Source organism: Drosophila busckii, chromosome 2R (assembly GCF_011750605.1).
Source record: "Drosophila busckii strain San Diego stock center, stock number 13000-0081.31 chromosome 2R, ASM1175060v1, whole genome shotgun sequence".
NCBI lineage: Eukaryota > Metazoa > Arthropoda > Insecta > Diptera > Drosophilidae > Drosophila > Drosophila busckii.
Genome location: NC_046605.1, coordinates 4953391 through 4964608, shown reverse-complemented (window position 1 = coordinate 4964608; position 11218 = coordinate 4953391). Strand labels below are relative to the sequence as shown.

Below are 11218 nucleotides of genomic sequence, written 5' to 3'. Positions count from 1 at the left end.
TTGTGTAATATTTGCTTTGTTTATTTGTTTATAACTACTTCAATAAATTATGTATCGTATAGTGCTGCTTTGCTTGCTACTCTTTGAAAATAGATAATTGTTTGCTGGAATTGCAAGAAACACGCTAAAGCCGCTTAAGTGCAGCAATTGGCCTTATTGTTTATAATTTATTTATTAATTTTTTTTTTTTTTTGTTGGACTGCAAGTTAGTTTATGCTTAGTTTCAAAGAGTATTTTTATTTTTTGTTGTGTTGTGAGCGCTTCGGCCAGCCGAAGAATAAGCGTTAAATTTTCAATTTTTAGGGTACTAAGGATTCAACTTTGTATTGCATTAATGCATTAGAATTTATAATGTTAGTGTACGCTTTGATATTTGACACTTTATAGCATAAGTTGGTGTGTGTTTGTGTATTGGTGTGTGTAAGTGTGCAGAGCTTCAATTTAATAAGGCCACTTATCTTAGTTTATAGTCTTAATAATGCGCATTAACTTTTTTATTTAAATAACAATTGTTTAACTGTTAAGACTGCCGCTTTTTAGCTTTATTAAGTGGCCTTTAGTTATATTAAGTGTGCCTTTGTTTTGCGTTTTTGCTTAAACTTCATATTCAAAATTTGTTGTCTTGGTGTTGCGCTTTGCTAATTATTTAAATTTAATAATGCTATTTGTTAACTGGGGGGCCAAAGTTTATACTTTAAGCTTTGCTTAGGCAATTGTTTATATTTAAATTGGTGTATTGCATTTACTAATATTATAAATTTCTAAGGTTTTTGCTTGGTAGTGCCATTGCTATTGAACAAATTTCTATATTTAAATGTTATGTTTATGTTGATTGATATATTTACGCAATTTGTATGCACAAATTGTCGTGTTTAACTACTTTGCTTTATTGTTATGTTCAGCTCCCGAAGCATACTTAAACGCATTTTCTCATATACAAATTACACACACCTACATGGGGCATGCATGCATGTTTCAATAAAACAAAATCAAATACACAGTTCAAATAAATGAAGTCTACCGTTAATAATGTTGGTATGAAAGATTTCACTACATTACGCTATATGCTAAATTGTATAATATGTAATTGTTGTTGTTTCTTATTTATTTGTTTGTTTGCCTTGCCCTTCGACGCAAAACAGAAAAAAAAAAGAATTTACAATAACATAACTTCAGGCTGTTTGTTTGTTTGTTTCAATTAACAGTTTCAATTTCAGTTGCTGTTTTATGTATATTTTTGTGTGTTTGGCTGTAGCACTGATCTGAGATCAGCCAAAGCTATATAAACTTGTTGTAAACAAAACGAAAATTAATATAAATAAGTAGCAAAGTTCGAATAGCCGTATGCTTAATTTTTAAGACAATGTATGCTTATAATTTCATAGAAAATTGTCTAATCAGTGTAAAACACAGGAATAAATTAGGTTGCTTATACCTTATAAACTAAATTGAAAGATTTTTGCATTTAAAACTTTTGATTGACATGTGTGTGTGTGTGTGTGAGTGTGTGTGTGCACTTGAGAGTTTCAAAACTGGGTAGGATAGTGTGTGGATTATGCCGAAAAGTGTAAATAGTTTATGTTTATAATTTGTTTGTTTGTCGGTGCAGCTCAGCGCATTTGCATTTGTTATTGTAATTGGTTGCTCTTAGTGATTTCTAAAGTAAAAATTATGGTTGCGTATGTTGCCACGTGTGCGCCATTGGATGCAGCTAAGCAGCGCCACACGCGCCATGCGCCAGAGCACCTGGCCATAGGCACAGCAGGAGCAGATGCGTCTCATACGCTCGGCTAGGGTACGACGACGGCAGCGACGCTGTTGCCAACGTGGCAGATCTTGCCGGCGACGCCGCAGCTGACGTCACTTGCGGCGCTGGAAGACGCGACGCAGCGCTTTGCGCCAAATGAAACGCTGGGATCGGGGCTTGTAGTGCGACGCCGCCGCCGCCGCCGACGACGACGGTGAGGGCGACGCTGGCGACGACTGTTGCTGCTGCATGGCAATGGCAAGACTGGACACTGGCGCATCATCATCATCATCATCCAAGTGTTGGCGGCAGCGTGTGGGCGTGGCTGGCGCTGTGCGTGCGCTGTTGCTGTTGTTGTGTGGCTTCTGCTGCTGGTGTGGCGTGGGCGGAGCCGAGGCGTTGGTTATGTAGGGCGCAATGGCATAGGGACGAGCACGCAGCGCTGCCATGGCCGAGGCGGATGTGGAGGCAATGGATGATATGGAGGCCAGTGTGGCGACCGATTCGCTTGCTGCTACTAATTCTAATGCTGCTGCTGCTGTAACTGCTCCAGCTGGCTGCGTGGCGTGCTGCCAACAACCAGAGGGCATCGTATCTTATCTAAGCCACGGATGCTGCAGGCACTCCGCGGCGGTGGCGCGCGTAGCCGGATCAAAGTCCAGCATCGGCTTCAAAAACTCCGCAAACTGCTCGGCATCGCGCTCGGCCCACTCGTACTTCTCCATCAGCACATCCATGAGACCCCAGGGCTTCAGGCCCGTTATGTTGCGCAGCTCGCCGTTGCGATTGAACGTCTGCTGCGCGTAGGTGCCGCGGAACACAATGTGCCTGGGTATGGGTCCCAGCAGCTCGATGATGTGAGCAATGTGATCCTCGTCGCGCGTATAGGTTTCACCCGAATGCGGCTCGAACAGATAGTCGCCGGTGGCCAGCTCGAAGACCATGCAGGCAGTGCTCCAAATGTCCGCCGAGGTGTCATAGCCAGCGCCCAGTATGACCTCCAGCGAGCGATACTGACGCGTTTGTATGTCCTCGGTGAAGTGACGATTCACCCAGCAGGCGTTGCCCAGATCTGCAATCTTTACATGCACATTGCAAGCCTCGAGCGCTGGATCGCGTTTGCTGGCGCGTATTTGCTTCGCTGTGGGCGGCGGCGGCGGTGTCGGCAGCAGCGGCTCCGAGTACGGACCGCCATTGGCTGAATTGGCCGACGAGCTAAAGTCCAGCGATATATTCGATAATTTAGAATTGCTGCTATGCGAGTTTTGCTTCGAATTTGAGTTGGAGTTGTTATTGTTCAATTGTTTATGTGCAGGCGGCAGCTTGTTCTTGCCACCATTTGATTGTCCCTTAAGCGTGCTTGTTGCCGAATTGCTGCTGCCATTCGTTTGGGAGCAACTCTTAAGCGCAGCGCTGTTGCTGTTGCTATTGCTGCTGTCGCCGCTGCTCGTTGAGTTCTCCAGCTGCTGCTGCTGCTGCTGCAGCGGTTGAGATTGCTGTGCATTGGTTTTATCTGCAAGCAAGCGCAAGAAATAATTACAAATTTATTAACTACAAATTTAGTATATGCAACTTACTCTTGTTGTTCTTCCTCCTTCGCTTCTTTTTGGTCTTATCAGCGCTCTCCACATTGGGCAGCCCCGAATCGCCGCCACCTACGCGTATCTCCTGCTCCTGCTTGGGCTGCTCAGCAGCTTCCTCATCATCGCCATCCTGCTCGTCCTGCTCAATCTTAATTTGCGCAGCTTCCAAATGATTGCCAACTTGCTTCAACTCCTCATCATTGCTGCCAGCTGCTTCACCATTGACTGGCGGCTTGCCCGTCTCACCCTCAATGGTCTGCTCCAAGTAGTCGCGCTGCTTCTTGAACAGCTCCATGCGCTTCTTGGCCTTCTTCTTCAACTTTTTCTTCTTGTTCTTGCTCATCTTGCCAGTGATGGGCTGCTCGCGATATTCCTTGGGCGCACGACTAACCAGCGATGGATACATCTTGGAGTTCATGCAATAGAGCTGTGTCGCCTCCACGGCCAGCGAGCGCACATGCGGCTCGTCCACGCAGAGCAGCACATTCTCCGGCTTGATATCCGTGTGTATAATCTTACAGTTGCCATGCAGATAGTCCAAACCCTCCAGCACCTGGCGCGTTATGGTCTTAACATTATCCAGCGGTATGCCACGATAATTGGACTTGCGTATGAGCTTCAGCAGATTGTCGCCGAGCACCTCGAAGACCATGCAAATGTGTGTGCCATTTACGCCCGTGATCTTAAAGTCATCTAACATTTGTACGGTTTTCTGGCGACGCGGATTCGACGGATCCGTTTCGCGCACAGTTCTGAGTATCTTAATTTCGTCCTTAGCTGTCTCTGCAAAATGCTGCGCTGATTTGACAATCTTAATTGCCACATAGCGCGTCTCCTGCAGATCCCAGCAAAGCCAGACGGTCGAAAAATGGCCCCAGCCCAACTTGCGTATGACATGATAGCGACCTGTTGAAGAAGTTAACAAAATTAATAAATGCAGCTATTAAAAAATAATAATACATTTCGAATTATGCATATTTTGAGTCTAATTTGGTAAGTTTAGTTTAATGACATTTAGCAGCAATTTGCATATTCATAAGCACAGTCACCAATCAGAAATATAAAATCACAAATGTTCGCCTTAGCTGGCAGCAAATCCATTTTAAATCCACATATGCACCACACGCTGTGTTTGGCCACAGACTGAGGCCAACTAGGGATAGTTGTATTCAATTAAATGTGCACTCATGATCGCTCTGCAGACAAAGCGCACTCATAGTCAATTGGCTTTTGTGTTCAAATTGTGTAATTGTATTGTATTTATATTTATATATGTAACGCTTAGACTGTTTGTTTGTTTGCTTATCATGTACGGCTGTTATCGTTAGCGGTATTTTTCGCTTTGATTAAAAGCCATATACAATGAACTTCATGCGCATCATTTGGCATAACAAAAGGGCAGCAGACGCTTGCCACAAAATCGTTAAGCGTTTAAATCTCACGCTGCCAGGCCAGGTGAGCTGGCAGTTTGTCTATTTTGTGATGAGGTGGAGCAACATGTCACCAGCAGCAACCGCAAACCGCCCAAAATCGAAGCTATAGCTATTCAGCAACCCTTGTATATAGACACGCACACACATATACACAGCTATGTGTGTATCTATGACTGTGTCAAAATGGGGGGCGTTACATATTGACAACCTGTTGTTGTTGTTGGGGGGCATAAAAGACAACAATGGCAGCAGAATCACGTTTTTTGGGTTAGTGCGGAGAGGCAGCGCGTCTATGCTCGAATTGGGGCACATTGTGTATCTGTGTGTGTGTGTGTGCGTTTGCCCTAACAACAATTACATATAAAAATGCCCAACAACAAAGCTTTTTATATAAAACAATGTAACACAGCTTGTGTGTTGTTCGGCTCAATCAATCGATTATAAATATATAAATATAGGCATTTGATATGGCTACAGCGTCTTTGATTACGTGCAGTCCAGCTGCCAGCAACAGCAAACAGGTGCAACTGATTACTTACCTTGGAATAAATCGCCAATGTTCACTGGATGATAGCCACCCTTGCAGTAGTCCTCTTTCAGCTCCTGCTCCTCGTTCTCGCTGTTCATTTCGGACTCGTCAGATTCGTTGGAGGAGCTGCGCGGCGGCTGCTGATTGTAGCTGTTGCTCTTTTGCTTTGGTGGCGGCATTGATTGCACCACTGGCGTATTGCTCGAACCGCTAGACGTTGAGGCAGTGGCAGTGACGTTGCCAAAGGACGTAGCAAGAATTGCAGCTTCGTCCGCATTCAAAAGCTTGCCCTCGAGGCTAAGAATAGCATTTTCGGTTGCTGCTGCTGGGCTAGCTGGTGTTGCTGCTGGCACAGGCGATGCGCAGTTGTCGTCGCTTCTATGTTGCTGCTGCTGTTGCTGATTTTCTGGCACGTTTGCTGCAGCAGCTCCATTTTGTTTGCCGCGTTTCTTATTATTCTTATGGCGCTTCTTCTTCGCTTGAATAGCCAGAACGCGTCGGTTGACGTCAGCTTTCGAGTTCATGATGTTTGCTGCTATTTGCTTTTACGCTATTAGTTATTCGCTTTTTGTTACTTGGTTGCTTGCTCTCACTCGCTCTCTCTCGCTCTCACAACGGTCTCTCTTCACGCTCGCCTCCGCTAATTTTCAGCAAATGTAACAGCTGTTGGAAGAAACAACAACAACAAAAAAATATGTTCTCAAATCACAAAAAAGGCAATGCAAAAAAATATATACGTTTGCTAATATCGCTGCTGTTGGTGGTGGTGTTGTTGTTGTTGGTTTTGTTGCTGTAGTGGTTGTGACTGGTGCTGCTGTTGTTATTTTTTGCTCGTTTGCGCACGCCTTGTCAACCTTAACCAAATCCGTCTGCTTGTCTACATGCCTTGGGGGCTTCCACTTGTGCCAATTGTTAGCTGCAGTCGCTCCAGCTGCTAGCTCGTTTTGATTTATGCGTAAATATGCGTAGCCAAGTCTACACAGGCTGCCAACAACTTTGCACGCTTTTTTTATATTCAATTGAACGGAGTCAAACGCGTTTTTGGCATGAAAATACGTCTAACAAACGTTGGGCGAAACGAAATTATGCCAACTGGTGCTGCCAACTTGCGCACTGTGGCTGCGCTGCTCCTTAAATTGATTTTTAGTTTAAATTATCACTTATATATGTTTAACTTTAATTTAAACAGTGCCAACAATGTGCCACCAATAAGCATTTAGCAATGCCTTAAATAAATATGCAAAAATGTAGTGTGGCTATGTGGAGTCGAGTTGGCAGCACCTCGTCGAACATCTAGTTAATTCTAACCGTTGTCTTTCTCTTTCGCACAAATTGTGTTATACTGCCTGTTCGCTTACACGCACAATCGTTTTGAAATCGCAAAATTTCTCGCTGGCTTCTTTACCACTCAGTTAACGTATGTGCAATTTAAAAGTCAACTTACATGACATTGAACGTCTAAGCGTTCGAATCCTATGGCATTTCGTAGCGAAACACATGGAAATAGGGCCAAAACGGTCCTTGCAACGCACCTTTTATTCGCGAGTGGAAAAATCTACTGCATAAAAAATCAACTCTGCCCGACAGTGTTGGCTTGTGCTGCAATCGTGCTTGCCAATCAGCTGTTCCTGCACAACACTCGTAACCCCCTTTAAAAAATTACCAAAAATTTAACGAAAAGACTAAATGATAATAATAAAAAAATTACTTGCCTATTGACAAGCTTCGCAGCGCGCACTCTTATGCCTATCAATGGAATCATTATTTATCATCATCGGCTTGCTATAGACAAGAAACATTGATCAATTGTTTCAACGGATTGTAATAAGTTTGTTGTTGTGTTCGTAGCTAAATTGTTTATAACAGTTTTGCTAATAAGTGTTGGTAAATATCAAAGACAGTGCTGTGCAAACTATTTATATTTGCTCTACGAAATGCGACAACTCTGCGCGCGCGTAAAAATTTGGCGCGTCTTTGGTGAACATTTGGAGGGAAACTGCATCGTCGTGGCCCAGTTGTAATTTGAGCAGTAGCAGTGGCAAGACGCATAAATAACTAGAGAAAATTTAGATAATAAGCGGACGTGCCAAAAGTGAAAAATTCTATAGCAAATACAAACCGATAAGCATATCACATTTAAAATTCAAATTGCAATCATGGCCCAGCCATCGGTAGCTGCATTTTTTAGCAATCGCAAACGCGCAGCAGTGGATGATGCTACAACAATTAAGACCAGGGTAAGTTCGGGGGAGCACATGTGTGGGTGGTGAGATAATGAAACGTGGGTGAATGTGCCTAGGCTAACTTAAAGAAGCCTTTATGTCTGCAAGTGTTCAAATAAAAGAAGTGCGTGTGTTCTGCAGCATCCTGCGGCCATTTTCTTACATACTGAGCGTATCCTTTTACTTGCAGCGCTTGGCAGAGCCCGCTGAAGTGGCTGCCCCACAAAATCTGTTGACACCAGGCGCACACACTGAACAGGATGTGGATATTGATGCACTTAAGAGCGGCATGCGCACACGCTCCGGTCGCACCGTTAAACTTATTGGTGTACAGCCAACACAGTCTACCCAGGAGCTCAAGAAGAAGCCCGCCAAGGTGGAACAACAAATCAAGCAGCCCAAGCTTGTACAGTTTATACGCAAGGGTGCGCTATCGCCACGCAAGCCCATGACGCCCAGCAAGGAGAAGGACGCACAGTTGCTCAACGAGCAGACGCCCAAGATACAGCTAACAATTGTCTCTAAGCAGAATGAAATCAACATAGAGCGTGGCATGCGCACGCCCACCAAACAGATCATCAAGGATGCATCACCCATCAAGCATGCAGAGCTGGCCAAGCGTGGCCTCACTTTCGATGAGATCAAGACCAAAATTACGCGCAGCGCCAAGATGCAGGAGCTCAAGGCAGTGCTGGCTCGCAAGGCGCAGCTGGAGCAACAACGCAAGGCACAGGAGGAGCGCAATCGCCGCCTGCGTGAAGCTGGACCCTCGCCAGCCAAGGAGAAGACTGTGCAGCTGAAGCAGTTCGATACCATTGAGCTGGAGGTGCTAACAAGGTAAGCTATTGCGCCTGCCACAATAATTTCCAAGCGGCCTAGAAACGAACGTAAACAAAACGTTAAATGCAAAAAAAACCGGGTAACATCATTAAGTTAAAGCATAGTTCTGTTTTTTTTGTTGTTTTATATATATATATATATCGAGGTCGCCAGTTGGTGTGTGGAGGTCTTGGAGCTGCATTTAAATGCAATCGCTATAGTAATTATTCAAGCGACCAATTGCTGAAATTGCATTTATTTTGGCCAAGCTACAGCCAGTGCTGCTTCTTATTGTTTTTGTTGTTGCAGCGTGACGTTTGTGATCTATGAAACGCTAAACGCGCGCTTGGTCACTTGCATATGCATGTACTTGAATTTATGCTGCAGTTGCTCACACAGATACACAAATTAAACATGTTTGCATGTGTATGTGTACATGTGTGTTATGTTTACCCTTCGCTGCTAGACGGTTACTTTTGCTTGTTTGACCTTTTTTCTTATTCCCGTCCCGGGGGTTGGTTTATCTCTCTAACTTGCCTGCATGGGAATTTAGGGTACTCAGGTAGCAACGGCATTTTTGTAACGGACTTTTTCAGCTGAGGGTTGTTTTTGTTATTTTCTAACTGCAGTGGAATGCCATAAAAATTAACAATTGCAATAAAATCAAAAATTCATTGACTCTGATATTTATACTACTTTCTAATAGGATTTTATATAATCTCAACTCAACTGGAATGAATTAATTAAGACAATTGAACATCAAAATGCATTATGATACTTTTTTAAATTGATTGCCTTATTTGTACTTTATTTGATTAAATTTTTAAAGATGTTTTATTTATAGTAATACTATCATAGTAACTGAATTTTGATCCATTTAGTGTTTGATTTAAGTAGTAAAGAGTCGCTTAAGTATTAAAGATCTATAACTTGGTCACTCAATTTAACCAATTCCCTTCTCTTTTACAGCCCCGCCAAGACTTTCAAGACACCCACAAAGCTGCCGCCACCCACACCGGACAAGAATGAGTTGATGTCACCGCGTCATACGGACGTGTCCAAGCGTCTGTTGTTCAGCCCAGCTAAGAATGGCTCGCCCGTCAAGCTGGTGGAGCCGCCAGCATACAAACGCTTTGCCACGCTGGTGGAGACCAGCAAGGCTGGGCAACTGCCTTTGCCCTACAAGTATCGCAATTTGCTGGACATCTTCAAGGGCCTGGACTCGGTGGTGGCCATGTTCCACAATCGCAAGGAGTGCATTACATTCAAGAAACTTAAGCCTGCGGTGCAGCGCATGCTGCGCAAGAACTTCAACGAGTTGCACCTGGCGCAGATCAAGCATATTTATCCCGAGGCTTTTATATTCTCGCAGATGAAAATGCGCAACTTTGGCTCTGTATCCAAGGCGGACTACTTTCAACTGGTCATCAGTCCCAATGTGGAGCAGCAGCCAGAGCAGTCGCAGTCTCAGCCGCAGCAGCGTCTAAATAAGATCGATGAAGACAATGTGCTCGCGTCGGCGCAGTCGACGTCAATGAATCCACATGTCATGACGGCGCGCATGCAAAAGTTTCAGCGTCTCTTGCTGCAGCGCGTGATGCAGGAACATGACAAATTTGTGCGCGCTTTGGTGCCACCAATTATCATTGACAAGGTGCTGACGCGTTGGCATCCACAGTTCGATTTGGAAAGCTGTCCGGAGGTGGAGCTAGCAGCACTGCCGCAGCCACCAAATGTAGAGAAGTACTCCTCGGCCAAGGATATACTTTCGACGGCGCGTAATCTTTTCAACTGCGCCACGCCCATGGAGCGGGCAATGGAGCGCTATGAGGCCAAGTTGGAGGCAGATGCTGCCACCAGCAGCAGCAGCGCAACAGCAATAAACACTGCAATAGCTAATGAGGCAACCACTTCTGTAGCAGCAACTAATACTGCCACGCCCACTGTAAGGGAGTGCATTCCAGCAGCAGCGCCTGTCGCGGATGCCACGTCGAATCTGTTGAAAGGTTTGCCCAAGTCGCTTATAGAAAAAATACGCGCCAAGCAGGCAGCTAAAGCTTTAGACGCCATGACACGTCGACCGTCGCAGGATCAGGAGGCAACTAATTATACGCGCCTGCCGGAATTGGCGCGTCATCTGCGCAATGTCTTTGTCACCGAACGCAAGAGCGTGCTCACTCTGGAGGTTATCATCAAGAAGATACAAAACAGCTTTAGAGCCAATTTAACGCCGCAGGAAATTGAGGCGCATTTAAAACTACTCGCTAAGGAGCTGCCGGCCTGGGTTGCATTCCATGAAGTACGTAAGACAATGTATATTAAGATATCTAAAGACCTGGACATGAATAAGATTACTGAGAAGCTGGAGAGCATTGCGAATGAGAAGAGCAAATAACTGGAAATTGAGATTAAGGCAAATTCTAGACCCTGTGGCTATATCCAGCTATTTTGTAGGCTTAAGTCAACGCTTATTACCAATTTACATTATGTTATTGAATCACCATTGACTCTTAATAAAATATTTGACAATCTACATACCAAACATATTCATCACATTTATTTTTATAATACATATTTAATCAATGAATTTTGTTTACCCAAACCAATTTATATTTCTTATTATATTTTAAGTTAATTTTCATGTTGTGTAACTACGTTTAAAAAATAAATAAATGTTATTAGCTGGAATAATTTGGTTATTTTTGTTTGATGTATAGAAAATCAAAACTTCAGAATTGTATAATTTATTTTTTTCAACAAGTTGTATACATTTTATTGAGCTAGGCGCTTATTTTTAAGCTCGATAACACATTTCGATAACGATACGCGATTTAATGCAGACACACTGTTTATGTTTACAAAATCGGATAGGGTAGCACTGTAAG

The 11218-nt window shown here is 43.9% G+C and overlaps 2 protein-coding genes across 3 annotated transcripts; one reads left to right on the top strand and one right to left on the bottom strand.

Moving 5' to 3' along the window:
- Positions 1–1178: 1178 nt before the first annotated feature.
- On the bottom strand, positions 1179–6970 carry LOC108596816 (SRSF protein kinase 3). 2 transcript variants are annotated; one of them, XM_017982931.2, is made up of 4 exons: positions 6737–6970; positions 5303–5955; positions 3325–4236; positions 1179–3260 (listed from the first exon to the last, which is right to left on the bottom strand). In XM_017982931.2, exons 2-4 carry the CDS (start codon positions 5814–5816, stop codon positions 2344–2346), a joined length of 2343 nt encoding a protein of 780 aa, XP_017838420.1. In that variant the 5' UTR covers positions 5817–5955; positions 6737–6970; the 3' UTR covers positions 1179–2343. The 2 variants fall into 2 exon arrangements, with proteins under 2 accessions (XP_017838420.1, XP_017838423.1); XM_017982934.2 differs by lacking the exons at positions 5303–5955; positions 6737–6970 and adding an exon at positions 4380–4459.
- A 250-nt stretch (positions 6971–7220) lies between these two features.
- Positions 7221–10874, top strand: LOC108595256 (DNA replication factor Cdt1). Its single transcript, XM_017980463.2, has 3 exons — positions 7221–7529; positions 7705–8351; positions 9303–10874. Exons 1-3 carry the CDS (start codon positions 7449–7451, stop codon positions 10726–10728), a joined length of 2154 nt encoding a protein of 717 aa, XP_017835952.1. The 5' UTR covers positions 7221–7448; the 3' UTR covers positions 10729–10874.
- Positions 10875–11218: the final 344 nt, after the last annotated feature.

What these genes read in the sequence shown, in the direction of transcription:
- LOC108596816 (XM_017982931.2), bottom strand. Translation starts at nt 5,816, where the DNA reads ATGAACTCGAAAGCTGACGTCAACCGACGCGTTCTGGCTATTCAAGCG. An exon ending in CATTGGCGATTTATTCCAAG is followed by an intron (nt 4,237 to 5,302) that starts GTAAGTAATCAG and finishes CTTCTTCAACAG; the next exon opens with GTCGCTATCATGTCATACGC. An exon ending in AAGGAGGAAGAACAACAAGA is followed by an intron (nt 3,261 to 3,324) that starts GTAAGTTGCATA and finishes GCTTGCTTGCAG; the next exon opens with ATAAAACCAATGCACAGCAA.
- LOC108595256 (XM_017980463.2), top strand. Translation starts at nt 7,449, where the DNA reads ATGGCCCAGCCATCGGTAGCTGCATTTTTTAGCAATCGCAAACGCGCA. An exon ending in CTACAACAATTAAGACCAGG is followed by an intron (nt 7,530 to 7,704) that starts GTAAGTTCGGGG and finishes TTTTACTTGCAG; the next exon opens with CGCTTGGCAGAGCCCGCTGA. An exon ending in GAGCTGGAGGTGCTAACAAG is followed by an intron (nt 8,352 to 9,302) that starts GTAAGCTATTGC and finishes TCTCTTTTACAG; the next exon opens with CCCCGCCAAGACTTTCAAGA.